Here is a 17,221-nt window from a genome sequence, read left to right on the forward strand (position 1 = left end):
TAAGTACAATACCTTTTGTGGACTCACAGGTTGCGACAACGCCGGAAGCTACAACCAGTAAGAATGAATTCCCTTGTCCGTTGTCTTTGCTTTTGTCAATAAATAACAGCGACAACATATTTCTTGAAGGTTATCAACAACAGTAATAATAATAATAATAATAATAATAATAATAATAATAATAATAATAATAATAATAATAATTATTATTATTATTATTGTTGTTGTTGTTATTATAATAATCATATTATTGTTATTTCTATTAGGAACAAAAATAATAATAATATATATAAATTATTGATAATAAAACTAATTAAAATAAAACTATAACTATACTTCCTTCTGACAGTAGTATGAAAATAAATTGCCATTTGATGGGTTTTAATTTGTTGTAAATACTATTACTTTAATGTAATAATTTATATCAATCGTTTCATCCCAGTTGGTCCTGCAGCCTTCACTTTCTGCCCAAATCCCGTCTCAGTAAGTATAACCAGTAACCGAGCAACCAAGGAGGCAAACTGGCAAGAACCTGAGGCTGAGAATGCGATGGACATCCAATCAACTCACCAGTCTGGTGATGAGTTTCCAATTGGTCAAACAACAGTTGTATACACGGCAGTCGGATTTGAGGGGTCATCTGTGGAATGCATATTCAATGTAATTGTTTCAGGTATGTGAAAAAATAGATGAAGATCATTCATTAGTTTTGCGCAATTCTGCTAAACAGACAGAAAGACAGCGATGAATATATAACCTGTTTTGGCGGAGATGTTTAAGGCTGCTCTGTCCAGATTATCAAATTAAACAAGTTGTAGGTATGCCCATATAGTCATGATGTGCCTATATATGGTCATTATGTAATGTCATCATTACCATATTTAGGCCGGGCATGTCACATATTGTAGTCAAATATAATTTGATAGTCTGGACAGGGCGTTAGTGCTGTGATCATTTGCGAAAAGCCATATATACTTGATTAGATACTTCTATTCTGTAGATGACGAACCACCACACTTCATCGATTGTGATATTACTATTGAAGTAGAGTTATCTGGGAATGACCATACATCAGCTGTTACCTGGACACCACCAACAGCGATCGATAACTCGGACTTAAATGTCCAATTAGCGACAGAGTCGGCCAGGGCTCCAGGTGATGTGTTTCAGTATGGCAGCACCAAAGTGACATACTACGCGACCGATGACGCTTGCAACGAAGGCTCTTGCGTTATTACCATCGTTTTAAGCAAGTCAAGTTGTAAGTAACTTGAGAGAGATGATACCGATTAAAATCTGTAATTCTAGCATAAAAACAGTGACTTGCTAGTTTACTACCGCCTTTGTAGTTAGCGTTTATGTTACAACTGGAATAAAGAATGTTATTTTTCCCTTGGTCATTGGATCCATTCTAGAAAACCGGCGCACAGTGTAACCGTCTCATTTCTTCCGGCTGGCGGCGATACGTGGGAAAAGGGGAATTTCCTTTCCCATCTGGAAACTTTACTCACCCCCCCAACTAATTGCGCTAATGTATTCAATGCAACAACATCCTGCAAGATACCCATTTATACTCTGGGAGAGAGACCGTAGGTAAAGTGCTAGGGACAAGGAGGAAATGGAAGGTTCGAACCACTGTCATCAGTGGCGTAACGCCTATGCGCTCTCATATTATATCTAGTGGCGAAAGGTTGGGGGTGCCCTAATTTTTTGAATTTTAAGTCTTTGAGTGAAATTTCCTGCCATCTAGAAGTGCCGTAAATTTTCATACCTCAGCTCTAACCATGGTGGGGCTGAGGTGTTATTGAAGCTTTATTAGTGAATGTTTGTACTTGTGTCCTGTTAAAATTGGATTCGCAACTCATATGATATCGTTTATTTTGTTGTTAAAAAAAATTAGAATATAATGACATAATTAAAAAACGAGAACATCTAAAATCCCACAGTGGAATTGGCGACCAGGACCCAAAAGGCCCCACTCTCAGAAAGTCACTGGTCCCCCAGCCAAATCATTACGTCACTGCCTGACATCAAGGTTGAACGTTGAAAAACCGAACAGCTGCATGAAAATGATAACAAACACAAATAAAATCCTTATATTTATGTTGTGCTGTTGACAAGTGTTTTGTGCTGTTGTGTTGTGCAATTTCGTTTTTAAATGAGGCAGATATTATTATTTTGTAGAAAATTTCTTTAAAAAATCTATTGGAGACTTAACTGAACGTTTTGTGATGTATGTTGTTTGTGTAATTTTCCCTTTGTTTATATGACCATACTGTTTATAAATAAAAGAATTGTACGCTCAAGTAAGAAGCATTACGGTAAATTAATTGTACAGTATAAGTAGAAGTAATGCGTAATGTTAGGCTTTTTGCTGTACAAAACACAAGGCCACAGAGAAAACAGAATCTGGTTGAGTAAGACCACTCGTGTTGATACAATGAGGCATGCACATTACATTAATGAGATTTATAAAAATAAAAATAATTGGAAATGGAGTTTAGGCCTGACCTCTTACACCTCAATTCAAATGTTAATACTCACGGTAGTTTAATTAGGCTAGTGTAACCCATCAGTTCATGTCTTCATCGTTTTAACTGTCGGCAACAAATTACCAAAAAATAAACCAGGATATAATTACTGAATCAATGAATATGTCCTAATTTGTTTTCTTCTCTTTTTGAAATTCAGTTAATTTGGTAAGACCGGATTTCGACAATTGTCCTGACGATATTGAAGTGACTTTCGAAGACGCATTGTCTACTACAGTCGCTGTGTCGTGGACACCTCCTACCTGCACCGCAGACTTTGCGAGTGGTGTCCCTGAAGTGTCGTCAAATTTTGACCCTGGGGATTCGTTCTCGTTGGGGATAACAATGGTAGAATATGTAGCTTCAGTTCAGAACTGGTTGTCTGGAGCAACTTGGGATCTCTGCGCATTTACTGTCCGCGTGCTTGGTTAGTTATTCTTTAAAAATTCTAAATTTTGCATGCGTAGTAGTGACCGGCCCAAAGCACAGACTTGAATAACAAGATGTAACGAGATGTCTGTAGTAAAATCTAGAAAAAAAACCATGGAAAAAATCAATGAAGGCACTGAATTACTCATTTAAAGAATCAACATAAGCAAATAAGAACAAAACAATTAAGTTTTAATTGATTTGCAGACGTTTTACTTCAGGGGTATATGCATTTTCGTTTTTAAATATACAAATATTATTACGTAGGCTATTCTTGTTAATATTTTATTCTTCATTCTGTATTTTTTGTGCAGAAATTGGACAAAATAATTGCTACAGTAGGTCTGAAAACTAAATCAAAAACTTATATATTATTAATTATTCTTTCTTATACTGAAATCCACTGATTTGCAAGTGGTTCAGTTATAACAAAACTAATGATGTACTAGAGTGTACTAACGGGGTATTAAATAGGGCCTATCAATCGATTGTAAATTACAAAATTCTAAAAACATAACTTGGAAATAATAATAATAATATTATTTTATTATGTTACTAACATTTTATCATATACGCACAGACCGTTATCCACCTGAGCTAATTGAAAAGGTAGACCCAGATCCAGTGCCGACAATTCAAGGCCTACCAACCGCAACTGTGACTTGGCAATTACCTGTTTTTGAGGATCAGAGCGCTTTTACTGTGTCCACTTCCTACCCAATACCAACTGGAGAATTTCAAATTGGTACAACAAACATTTGGTACACTGCAAGCGATGGTGACTGCAACAATGTTAAAACTACAACCAACATCGTAATCACCGTATACGGTACTCACAACTCTTGTAAATTTGTTTGAACTTAGTTTTATTAGCCCTATGGTGTAATACAGATAGCGAAGTATTTAACATTTGCATGAGGCAGGTATTTCTATTATTTATTCAGGTACAATGTCTCCACCTTAAGTAGTTATTAGACATAATGTTAAGGTAAGATGTTAGGCAAGTAATTTAAATTCTTTTAATGTATCCAGTTGGTATTACCAAAATATTACCATTCTAGTCCCCAGTAGAAAAGCTATGGGTGATTCCCTTTTTAAAAACACTGTTGACTATTTTATTCCTTGACGATTTTTTTAAAATGAAAGCATGCTATAATGAATACACTGTCGAATACATTATTTTTCATAAGCATGCAGTGTCGTTTCTTGCTTCTTTTTTGCGATCGAGCATCAAGCATTGCTTCATAAGAAGTGTGCCCATATTGTTTCATTAACAGTAGCCTGCATTATATCAAGTGAAGAATGACTACTATTATTACATTAGAAAACAAGTCGACATCCAAGTTGGTTTGGTCTTCTAATGCCGGGTACAAGCTGCGGCGGCGGTCGTTGGCCGATGAGATTCCATAGAAAATGCAACGCGAGGAGGCGCTCAAAGGAGCTGGTCAGCAGAGCCGTAGATAGAGAGAGTTTGGCCAACTCGGTTTCACGGGATTCGATATACGCGCGTGTGATTGGGTGGATCGCAATCACATGACTTACACCGGCCATGTTGTCACCAAAACAAAACATTAAAGCTATACGCGCGCATGCGCCTGGGCTGTTTGGTAACGACATGGCGTCCATGCGCTAAGTTGGCCAAAATCTGCGTCGTACGACGGTCGTATGACGAATCCAACTCGCCCCATGTGAGCACTAGACGACGAGACGCCGTCTGATGATTGTCGATGGCATGGCAATCTGAACAGATCTTCATTAAAAACGATCAGTTGTGTGCACGCGGTGGTGTTGCATTATTCATAGTGTTGCGTTGGGCGCAGTGGGTGCCATGCTTTAGACCGGAGATGGATGTCGAATTGTAAAATAGACCCGTTTACGCCCCCGTAGTGTAGTACTAAAAAAGAGTCTTTGGTGGTAAAATTTAAATTAACTTATCGTGTCTTAGATTGGGAAGACCCAATCATCTCTTCCTGTCCAGAAAACAAGACAAGAGAAGCAGCATCTGGCAAAGCCGGTAAATCTGTAACCTGGAATACACCAGATATATTCGACAACAGTGGAAGTTACAGCGTGTCATGGAGTACAAACCCTGGGTCATTTTTGAACATTGGTCTGACGGCAGTGAAACTTACAGCCTCTGATAACTCAGGAAATGAAGACGAATGCTACTTTTATATTAAAATTTATGGCAAGTTTTAAATCGTTTTATTAAACACAGGCAGGATAATATCAGATGGAATGGTAACGCTGTTTTGCAATATGGTCCTGCAAAGATATATATGAGTTACAATAAACAAAACCGGATGAAATTTTGAACATTTAATATGTATATGTTAACATATACTTTATTAATTGCTAGAAAGAATCTGTAAACAATGACTTGTTTTTTACAGATTAGTGCTTGTTATTGTCATTGTTTAGTTTATGAAAAATTCACCATATTTAAATATGAATATAATAAATATTCATAATAATTTTATATACACAGATTACGAACCACCTACCATGGTTTGCCCCACCGTAACGGTATCAACTTCCGCAGGCGTATCATGGGGCATCGCGCCATTTGATGACCTCAGCATAACAGACAATAGCATGCAACCTGTGGATATTGAATCTTCTCATAATTCTGGTGACGTCTTTCAACTAGGCTCAACATCTGTGCATTTTAACGGAACTGATCCTTCTGGAAACTTTGCCAGTTGCACGTTTGAAGTCAATGTTATAGGTATTCCAAACATGCATTACGCATACATTTTTTAATATATTTATTTTTTATATTTCTGTGTTGATTTATTAGTCTAATTATGCAATTCGGCTAAGATGTATTATTTGTATCAATGGTATTTTGATTATGTAATTCCTATGTAGTAATCGTGTTGATCAAAAATGATTTGGGCATTCGTAGACTACTATGTTATGATTATTTTCACTATGTTAGTAAAGTCCCTAATTACTAGAACATTTTTGTCATTCTTGATAGCCCCAACGAGTAAGTTAATTTAGAAGCAGAATAAAAGAATATTCGAAAAAAAAAGAAATCGAATATGGGACGCCAATTAAAATTAGTAATCGCAATAAAAAGTGAGTAGCCCAAATTGGGGGCGTGGAACCCATACTATGGCCACGTTGGCTTCATTATTGCTGCCAATAAAAGTTTGTGAAAGATAATACGTTAACTCTAAAAAGTAGAATATTGTTTGCTACAAGAATGTTTCAAGTGATACTACCCAGACTTGCTGAGCTTGAAATAGTTACTGAGTATAGTCTACATTATTATTATCATCAACATCGTCATCGTTACTATCACCATCATGCATTGATATTCATCATATCGTCACCATCGTCATCGTTATTATCGCCTCTTCCTCCTCATCGTCATCATTAACATCATCATTCTATAGGTTAATAATTATAATTCACTTAAGTGCAATTTGTTTTCATCCATCCAAGTTTTTTACATTATCATTAAATATCTTGTAGTTTTGATCTTATTTACTAGATATTTTACACTCTCTTAATGATAATGTCGAAGCCAGCCATGTGACTTAACATTTTTATGACTAAAGATATTTCTAAATAAATAAAATAAATGAATTTCACAGATACCGAAGCCCCAGTACTTACTGGATGTCCATCAAGTGTAGAAGAAGCGGCTGATCCTGGTGAGAGAACGCATACTGTTAGTTGGACCCCGCCGTCCGCCACAGATAATACCGACCCAAATCCCCAAATATTCCTAGCCAGTGATATGGAGTCTGGGTCAGCTTTCGTTATCGGTAATAATCAAGTGAGGTATACAGCAACAGATACCTATGATAACGAAGGTGTATGTACGTTTGTTGTCACTATTTATGGTGAGTTTGAAGTATTTTTGAAACGAATGTTTTCTTAATGAAATGGCAATAAATTCAATGGCTGTACGGTGTGTTATTTCGATTTGACTGATCAAAAAAGAAAAATATTCGTTTCTTTTAAAAAAAATCTGTAGACGATCAGCCACCGATTATATCGAATTGTCCGCATGACGTAACGTTGCCGACAGACTATCGGATGCCTACGGCAGTAACGACGTGGGGTGATGCCGACTTGTTTGACAATAGTCTTGGGAACATTGACTCTTGGTGGAATATTCCAAAGGGCTCAGCATTCGTGATTGGCTCAACCCGCGTATTCTTGACGGCGAGGGATGAGTCAGGGAATGAGGCAACTTGTGACTTTTACATCAACGTATACGGTAATTTTTTAAATTATTTTCTACAAGTATAACTCTCGAAGTTTCTCTAATATTTTGATAAATGTTAAATTTAACATAATTAAAAATCTGAAGAAACAAATGAAAACTTCAATCGAACATTGACTTGCCCAAACATCAAACTTCTAATTAAAAAAATATATATAAGAACTAAGGCAGCTTAGCTGAAATATAGCCACTGTGTGTGCGCTGAACCGTAGATATCTGTTGGTCCCCTGTTCATTTCCCATTGCTGCTTTCCTTGTATTTCAACTGGAGGTCTGAAGTACAAGTTACCGTATGATAGCTGGGCACCGTCTTTCGGATAAGATCGTTAAAGAACGCACACTCTTCAGAAAGAGTAGTGGATTGTCTCCCGGTGGTGTACTGCCCAATCAACACAAGAGGAACCCCACTGGAAATAAGACTTCTTCAGACTTTCATGCTTTATCCTTGGTGTTTACACCAAATAAACCCATCCATCCAACTTTATTAAATTATTATGCTATGCCATTTAACTTGTGAGGTGGTGTGAACATGCTATACAAAAATGAAATGTGACAAAAAGAAAAAGAAAACATTAAATAAAGTAAGCTCTATTTTATTTGTTTCTATGCAGATAACGAGGCACCAGTGTTAACATGTCCACATGTAACAGCACCGAATGATTTCCGTTTACCATCTGCTGTTGTAGAATGGTCAGATCCACATGCCGCCGACAACAGTGGTCTTGCAGTTTCGCTAACGGCTTCTATTCCGTCCGGGTCGGTGTTCCCACTTGGAACGACCGTAGTCCATTACAATGGGACTGACACGTTTGACAACGTTGAGAATTGCTCATTTGTAGTGACAGTGGAAGGCGAGTCAGTAGTAAAATTATAAACATTCAGTATCGCCACACTACCATATAAGAGTGACGTCTTATTATTTTAAAAAATTGACATCAAAACACTATCTTTAGTTTAAAATGGTGCACAGTATATGAAGTAGTGCCCACTAAGTAACACTTACAATTTCGTCAAGTTTTTTCATTAGCGCTGATTATGCTATCGATATAATGATCTTGGCCCATTTGCCAAAGTAGGCCTACTCTTTCTCATTTGATATGATGCTAAACTCTGCACACACCTATTATCATTTTATTTTGACTTAACAATGACTAAGATTGGTTATGTTTTTTAAGAAGCAATAACTTATACTTTTAGATGCTGAATCTCCATTCTTCACCTACTGCCCCGATGACATATCAAACAATTCAGATCCAGGGGAGCGAACCCATTCTGTTGTATGGCAGGTTCCAATAGCCGAAGATAATAGCGGGAATCAACCACACGTGGTATCAAATTTCAATCCTGGAGATTATTTTATCATCGGCGTTACAACAGTATTGTACCTGTCTCTTATACACATCTAGATGTGTATAAGAGACAGGGATAAGATCGTTAAAGAACGCACACTCTTCAGAAAGAGTAGTGGATTGTCTCCCGGTGGTGTACTGCCCAATCAACACAAGAGGAACCCCACTGGAAATAAGACTTCTTCAGACTTTCATGCTTTATCCTTGGTGTTTACACCAAATAAACCCATCCATCCAACTTTATTAAATTATTATGCTATGCCATTTAACTTGTGAGGTGGTGTGAACATGCTATACAAAAATGAAATGTGACAAAAAGAAAAAGAAAACATTAAATAAAGTAAGCTCTATTTTATTTGTTTCTATGCAGATAACGAGGCACCAGTGTTAACATGTCGATATATACAGTATATATATAAGTTTAATCATTCTGCATACAACGTCGTTTCGTCCTTTAAAGACTCATCAGTGCAGCTCAGATAAATTTGAGTTTGAACCTTAATGAAAACAACTAAGGTTGTAACAAGGCAGTTTAAAAGCACTCGTAAATACCAGTCCAAGAGTGCTCACACTGCATATAGTAGTGGGCCAAATAAATACAAAACAGCAATGGTACTATCTCAATAGAGTGCTCAACAAAACAAATGTTAAGGGGTTATAATAAGTTAATATAAAAATATATATAATAGTTAATATATATAACGTTATATATATACATATGTATATATATTATATATATACATATGTATATATATATATACATATATATATATTTATATATATATATATATATATATATAAACATTAAAACAGCAATGGTTCTATCTCAATAGAGTGCTCAACAAAACGAATGTTAAGGGGTTATAATAAGTTAATATAAGCATATATATATAATAGTTAATATATGTAACGTTATATATATATATATATATATACATATATATATATATTTATATATATATATGTATATATATATATATATATTATATAATTATTAATCCCATAGTTTTTTTTTGTTTATATTCACAGATGATGAACCGCCTGTGTTAACCTGTCCAGATTTAACAGTAACAAACGATTTCCGTTTACCGTCTGCCGTTGTAGAGTGGTCAAATCCAGGTGCTATCGACAACAATGGTCATGGAGTTTCACTAGTACCTTCTATTCCCTCAGGTTCAGCGTTTCTTATTGGAACAACTGTAGTCTCTTACAATGGAACGGACACGTTTGGCAACATTGGAAACTGCTCATTTGTTGTAACTGTAGAAGGTCAGTGGACACATTTTGAGATGAATTTTCAACTTGACATTTGACCTATACATACGCAATTGAAACTACAAAATTACATATTATAATGTTTAAGCTCAAAAGGTTTTCAAGCTATTTTTATATTTATATTTTTATGACTGAACCGTAGACTATGCTGTTTTAAAGGTGAAACTGATTGTCAATTTTAATAACTCCCTCTTTCAGATGATGAGTCTCCATTTTTCACCTACTGTCCTGATGACATATCTAACAGTTCAGATCCAGGGGAAAGAACCCATTCTGTCGTATGGCGTGTTCCGATAGCCGAAGATAATAGCGGAAATCAACCTCACATCGTATCAAACTTCAATCCTGGTGATTATTTTAGCCTTGGAGTTACAACAGTAGTGTACAAAGCGACAGATGACGACAAAAACCCAAATGGAACCTGTTCGTTCCTTATTGAAATAATTGGTATGCTATTTACTTAAGTAGTAGGAATATAAATTCGAGTAGTTAGTAGGAAGTTTAGCTATATACATTTTTCAATAGAGCTATTATATTATATTATATTATAAGCTTTTTGAGGACGAACACAGGGGCTCTGGAGGAAAGAAGATGACAAATCACCTTGTTATAGATCATTACAACTACCAAATGATCACATATTGTTAAATATAGAAAAAAAAAAACAACATTTTAAACTTTACTAAGTTAAGTATTATCTCTTTTTAGATTATGAACCACCAGTTATATCGAATTGTCCGGATAACATATCACTGCCGACAGATCACCGTATGCCTACGCGAGAGACGACGTGGAATGACGTTGTGCTGTTTGATAACAGTCTCGGTGTTATTACTTCTTGGTGGAACATTGTTAACGGCTCAATATTCCTGATTGGTTCAACGCGCGTATTCTTGACAGCGAGAGATGAGTCAGGAAATGACGGGATCTGCGAGTTTTACATTCACATTTATGGTTTGTGTACAAGTTTTATATATTATTAATTTGTGGTAAACCTTTTTTCTGCTATGCAGATGTATACCGTATATAAAACTATATAAATATTTATCATTTAATTAGATGTATCGTTTTTCTGTATTTTTTTCACAGATGACGAACAACCTGTGTTAACTTGCTCAGATTTAACATCACCGAACGATTACCGTTTACCGTCTGCCATTGTAGAGTGGTCAGATCCAGGTGCTGTCGACAATAATGGTCTTACAGTTTCATTAGTTCCTTCTATTCCGTCAGGTTCAGCGTTTCTCATTGGAACAACTGTAGTTTATTATAATGGAACCGACACGTTTGGCAATATTGGAACCTGCTCATTTGTGGTAACTGTAGAAGGTCAGCTAGATGCATTTTGAGATTTTTTAACTTAGCTAGAAGCTTAAAGTTTCAGTGAATAATCAAGTAGAAAACTGTCTAAGCAAACATGAAAATTATGCGCATTGTATTATTGGTATTATGCGTTTACCTTGACGTTAGTTATAGATTCTTAAGCTTTGTCCACACTGTCAAATTTTATGGGACAAAAAATGTGATGTGCCCATATATGGGTACGATGACGTCATATCACATATAATCAAATTGTATCCAAAAAAAAAGTTGAACGTGTTCAACTTTTATTTTTCATCACATTTTATGTGACGATTTTTTTAATGAAATTTTATAGTTTGAATATAGTACACACTGCAACCAATCTTCAATACCTCCTGATAAATACACTGTAAATAGGCAGGCTATGCTTTTTAATGGCAGAACTGATTGTCAGTTTTAGTAACTCTATTTTTCAGATGATGAGTCTCCATTTTTCACTTACTGCCCTGATGACATATCTAACAGTTCAGATCCAGGGGAAAGAACTCATTCAGTCGTATGGCGGGTTCCAATAGCCGAAGATAATAGCGGAAATCAACCTCACATCGTATCAAGCTTCAATCCTGGAGATTATTTTAGCCTTGGAGTTACAACAGTAGTGTACAAAGCGACAGACGACGAGAGAAACCCAAACGATACTTGTGTCTTCCTTATTGAAATTATTGGTACATATTTATTTTATTGATATGTATATATTTATTTATTGAAATAAAATTATATATTGATTTTATGATAATGAAAGTTCACAGACACTTGCACCCCTACCCCGCACCGCACCAAACACACACAGGTTACGAATTATAAATAATTGTTTATTTGGGTTTAGCTTAATGAACTTTGAACGCTTGTTTAATTGTATTCACTTTTCATTCTAATGAACCGTGTTAACGATCACAGTATAACCTATATGTAATTTAGCATTAACCTGAATTAGCTTTACCTTTATTCCTCCATGGGTAAGGTTAACATATTTATCGAAACAATAATGTTGTTCCATTTAAATATTGCGAATGCATAGTGTTGCTAATAGTGTCCTCTGCAGACTTTGGCAAGTTTAATAGGAGTAGTTTAGTCTCATTGTTATTATTGTTATTATGATCATTATTTTTATTTTATTGTTACTATTTTATTGTTATTTTCATTTTCTAAGTTTGGCCATATTATTTCTTTGTAAAGCGCATAGGGGCAATGTGCAATATGCGCTATATAAATATAACATTATTATTATTATTATCATTTAGTTATTTCATTCTGTTTTATTTTTTATCCTTTGATATGATATTTATTCAGTACGAAATTTACATTTTGTTTAAGATTATGAGCCGCCAATTATTTTTGACTGTCCGGATAACATATCACTGCCGACAGATCATCGTATGCCTACGCGAGAGACGACGTGGAATGACGTTGTGTTGTTTGATAATAGTCTTGGTGATATTACTTCTTGGTGGAATATTGTTAACGGTTCAGAATTCGTGATTGGCTCAACACTCGTATTCTTGACAGCGAGAGATGAGTCAGGGAATGACGGAATTTGCGAGTTTCACATCCATATTTACGGTAAACTGTTATCAAATGTTGATTTTGTAATTTAAGCCTCATCAATTGAGTATAGCTATATAGCTTCTTTTTTTTTTATAGAAAAATTGTATGCTCACCGCTTAAACATGTTATTTATGATTTCAGACCAAGAGGTGCCTCAGTTTACCTACTGTCCTCCAGATATCTACCTGAGTGCTCTAGAGGGTGACTTTGATGCAGAAGCCGTTTGGAATGTATCCACAGCAATTGATAATTCCGGAATATTACCCACAATTGAAGGAACAAACCAGCCATCTGATAGGTTCCATATTGGTCTTTCCTATGTGACGTATAATGCTACAGACGAATTTTCCAATTGGAATACATGTACCTTTAAAATATATGTATTTGGTAAGTAGAAAAAGCAAGAAATATATCAATAATACCACACAATCTTCCTTTAGTGATAAACAAACAATAACATTAACAAGCACATATTTTAGTCCGTATGGAATGTTAAGTCAATTTATATTTGACTGTATACACAATTTTGTGTTGTATTATATCAAATAATTATTATTCTATATGTGCTTCTGTAACATATAACAGTGACAGATCCAGATATACAAAATAGAGGGGCCCGGGGAGTACTTCACAGATGGAGGATCTACCACCTCGGGCCCACTATGGTTGGGCCTGAGGTAAGAAAGTTTGTGATTATGGCATCTCTAGATGGCCGGAAATTGCACTCTCAAACTTAAAATTTAAATACAATTTTTTCTATATCCATATAATTTAAAATTGTGAACAATTTAGTTCGGGGTTGGGGGTGGCGTACAGGCTGCCTCCCTCCCTTGAATCCGCCACTGATGTAATGTACTTTCCAATCACTCTAAGTTGTATTTGCGTCTTACTATTGTGATGTTGGGTGTGATCAATTGAAATGATAACGCCTACAATTTTAATCCTTATCTTAAATTTATGCTTTGACATTTTAGACGATGAGTCCCCACATTTCATTACTTGTCCAGCCGACATTATCGTCAGCAACGAGTTTCGGCGGGACGGAGCAATTGTGGATTGGACAGAACCGATCGTCTACGATAATTCTCTCAAAGATCTGATCGTCACATCGTCGCTTAGTTCTGGAGATTACTTTACATTAGGTCGGACACTGGTCGAGTATATAGCAATTGATGACCATAACAATACGGCGTTCTGTTATTTTAATGTTACTATAAATGGTGAGTTTTTCATACTGTATTTTTGAGTAACTTTTCAAAAATGATAAATTTTGCAATACACTTTGAGTGTTACTCATTTTACTCATTAATCACTACTAAATGTCGTTCTTCAGATAATGAGAAACCGACATTTCAAAATTGTCTGACGAATTTCACCCAAAGTTCTGACCACCGACTGCCGTCTGCTATTGTTTTTTGGGTCCCACCAACCTCCGAAGACAACTCTGGTGAAGAGCCGAATGTAACGTCCAACCACAATCCTGGAGACATATTCCTGATCGGAACACATGAAATTATTTATTGGTCGGTGGACTTAACGGGAAACCAGGAAATCTGTTCTTTCTTTCTCCACGTATTTGGTAAGTTAGATATTTACTGATCATTGTATGATTAAACGAATGATTGGGGACCAACAATGGGATTAAATGATGATCGATTATGGCGAAAAAGGAAAAGAGAATTACCCAACATTAGATAAACTACATTTACTGCTATTTTTTGATTAATAATAATAATCAATAATAATAATAATACTCATGTATTGCTTTGCTTCAGATGATGAATCGCCAGAATTTACGTTTTGTCCTTCAAATATTCTGCTAAACCCCATGTATTTCATGCCATCTGCTGTCGCCAATTGGTCGCAACCAACTGCTGAGGACAACTCGTACACAGTCGAACACCTAGTATCAAACTATGATTCTGGTGACGTATTTCCTATTGGGCAGACTACGGTCATCTATCGTGCTATCGACGCAGCAAACAACTCTAAGATTTGTTCTTTTAATATAACTGTAATAGGTAAATAACTCTTAATTCTAAAGTATGATTGCTCGGCCCTTATATAATGTTCTTTTTAGCTACGTAAACAACAGTAAATTATAATGTATTATTTGTCATTGGTAATTAAACACCATTATAATTGAATCTGCAGACATAGCACCCCCTATATGGTACAATTGCTCAGAAAACTTTGTTGTTACCACTGATTTTCGAAGACCAGACGCAAATGTTTCATGGATCGTGCCCACAGCAGTTGATGACTCCGGATACGACCCTGCTATAGTGTCAAACCACAATCCAGGAGACGTTCTAAATTTAGGCGAAACTAACGTCACATACACGGCTACAGATCCTTTCCAAAACACAGCTGTGTGCACAATCTCAATCACAGTAATTGGTGAGTAGATCTGGTGTGTTGGTTCCTTCCAAAATAATAATTAGGCCTATGTTAATCTTTGATATGAACAAATTCATTATCCGATTCTGGGAATAATAGAAATCACAGACAAACTAACTAAATAATCAAATATAATACCGATATGTCTCTCTGCCGGTGCTTGTCAACGAGAGGTCGCAGGCTCTAATTCCACCTGAGACGTTTTTTTTTGTTTTGTTTTTGTTTTTTCATACAACTGTTAAAGACTCGTATGACGCAGATTGTGTTCGGCTTAATGTGTTGTAGTACGGTAACTAATACATTCTTTCATTTATAGACATAGAGCCCCCAGTTTTTGTGAACTGTCCTAGAAGTTTTGTGTTCTTCATTGATGATGCTACTGACATCGGTTTCCCAAGTTGGGTGGTGCCCAATGTGACAGACAACTCAGGCGCAACACCAAATGTAAGCGCGTCACACCAACCTCTTGACGCGTTTCCAATCAACACAACGTTTTTGAATTACACAGCTACTGATGGCGACAGCAACATTGTAATGTGTCAATTCTCTATCACGGTGCTACATGCGTTTAACTACCTGCAGAATTTGGTACGTCCAGACTCTAACTAAAACCAGGCACTCACTGCGCCCGACGATCGTCGGCCGACGCGATTCTACGGAGAACGCAACACCACGACGCGTGCGCAGCGGATCAGCCACCGCAGACAGCCACCGACAATCAGCAGACGGGGTTGTGCCCTCTAGCGCTCATAGAGAGCGGAGATGGACTCGTCGTAGGTCGGACGACGCAGTGAGTGTCCGGTTCACTCACTGCTTCCGACGCCACGACGCGCGCAACTGGTCGTTTTAAATGCCACCGACAATCAGCAGATGGCGTCGTCTAACGTTCACAGGGAGCGGAGTTGATTTTGTCGTACGACGCAGTGAGTGCCGGGTTTAGATTTACTTTTGTTCAATATTACCCAGTATTCTTTTTTAAACAGGTTTCATTAAGAGACTGTGGTTGAGTCGAGTTGAATTAGGCATTGGTAAGCCTAAGTTGCAGGATTGAACCCATATACAATAGGCCCCTAAGGCCACTTTTAAATTTAAGAGAAACGAACAAAACGGGAACACCGGAGAAGATACATTTAAGACCAAACTAATGTGGATCATACAAGCCAACTCAATACTCATAACAAAATATTGAAATAATAATGAATTTAAATGTTACAATTGGCCTATGCCATGGAATATAATAATACACGTAAAACCAATCAGGGGTGGCGCCAAAATTTGCCCTATTTAGGGGTTTTAAAGGCTTATTTAATCGATTTTAGAGACTACTAATATGTAGGAAAATACATATAATTAGTTTTTCTCCCCAACGAATTATGCCCGACGAGGGGTGGGGGTGGGGACAGCTCTCCCCGACGGGGTAGGCGGGCCCCGGCCTGCCCACTGGCGCCACCCCTGAAACCAATCTTGATCTAAAAAAAAACCAAAATGGGTAACACAATGAATAAATAATTATGAAACGGAACAGCAGAAGAATTTTATCAAACATAAAGTGTATAAACGAAAACGCAATATACCGCTGCCATCCTCATGCAGTGCTGCTCCTTTCTTGCATGTAGATCATTATTGAAAATTGTTTTTATTAAGAATTTTGCAAACTCGAGTTCTGAAGATATTCAAGAGATACTCGATGTAACGTTGACGGCCGTCACGAACTTAGAAGGACGAAGGATGATTGAGAATGAGGAAGAAATTTTGTTTTTTACATTAGACGTCCTCCAGCAAGATAATAGAGCACAACGTGACGAAGAAACTTCAAAAAACGAAGTCATTGTGAGTTATTGAAATTTCATTATTGTATAATTGATTTGAATCTAGAAAACCCTTATACAAGTACATTTACAACTGTCTTTCATATATCAGTACTGTACTTAAATGTTTTAATGTTTTATACTTTTTAATTTTATATATTTTATATGTACTATAACCAAGTGAATTTCCTTTTGGATAATAAAGTATTTTTGAATTTGAATTTGAATTTGATTAAACATTAAATTGGCATTTATAGATACTTTGTATACTTCCATGAGT

At 36.3% G+C, this 17,221-nt stretch overlaps 1 protein-coding gene across 1 annotated transcript in view; it reads left to right on the forward strand.

Annotated features, from left to right (window-relative positions):
• LOC117105574 (hyalin-like) overlaps positions 1-16,975 on the forward strand; it is an 18,373-nt gene extending 1,398 nt beyond the window's left edge. The window contains exons 2-25 of the mRNA XM_033246753.1: positions 1-57; positions 443-673; positions 1,001-1,261; positions 2,692-2,958; positions 3,541-3,789; positions 4,906-5,148; positions 5,449-5,688; positions 6,566-6,817; positions 6,952-7,197; positions 7,814-8,053; positions 8,400-8,583; positions 9,558-9,820; positions 10,025-10,273; positions 10,535-10,780; positions 10,916-11,155; positions 11,605-11,853; positions 12,503-12,748; positions 12,875-13,120; positions 13,708-13,953; positions 14,067-14,312; positions 14,509-14,754; positions 14,888-15,133; positions 15,450-15,721; positions 16,778-16,975. The exon at positions 1-57 is cut by the window's left edge and continues 1 nt beyond it. Coding sequence (XP_033102644.1) covers positions 1-57; positions 443-673; positions 1,001-1,261; positions 2,692-2,958; positions 3,541-3,789; positions 4,906-5,148; positions 5,449-5,688; positions 6,566-6,817; positions 6,952-7,197; positions 7,814-8,053; positions 8,400-8,583; positions 9,558-9,820; positions 10,025-10,273; positions 10,535-10,780; positions 10,916-11,155; positions 11,605-11,853; positions 12,503-12,748; positions 12,875-13,120; positions 13,708-13,953; positions 14,067-14,312; positions 14,509-14,754; positions 14,888-15,133; positions 15,450-15,721; positions 16,778-16,975 — 5,663 coding nt within the window. The remainder of the gene's footprint in view (positions 58-442; positions 674-1,000; positions 1,262-2,691; positions 2,959-3,540; positions 3,790-4,905; positions 5,149-5,448; positions 5,689-6,565; positions 6,818-6,951; positions 7,198-7,813; positions 8,054-8,399; positions 8,584-9,557; positions 9,821-10,024; positions 10,274-10,534; positions 10,781-10,915; positions 11,156-11,604; positions 11,854-12,502; positions 12,749-12,874; positions 13,121-13,707; positions 13,954-14,066; positions 14,313-14,508; positions 14,755-14,887; positions 15,134-15,449; positions 15,722-16,777) is intronic.
• Positions 16,976-17,221: the final 246 nt, after the last annotated feature.

This window comes from Anneissia japonica, unplaced genomic scaffold (assembly GCF_011630105.1).
Source record: "Anneissia japonica isolate Jap-2015-1 unplaced genomic scaffold, ASM1163010v1 scaffold287598_len761594_cov195, whole genome shotgun sequence".
NCBI classification, from domain to species: domain Eukaryota; kingdom Metazoa; phylum Echinodermata; class Crinoidea; order Comatulida; family Comatulidae; genus Anneissia; species Anneissia japonica.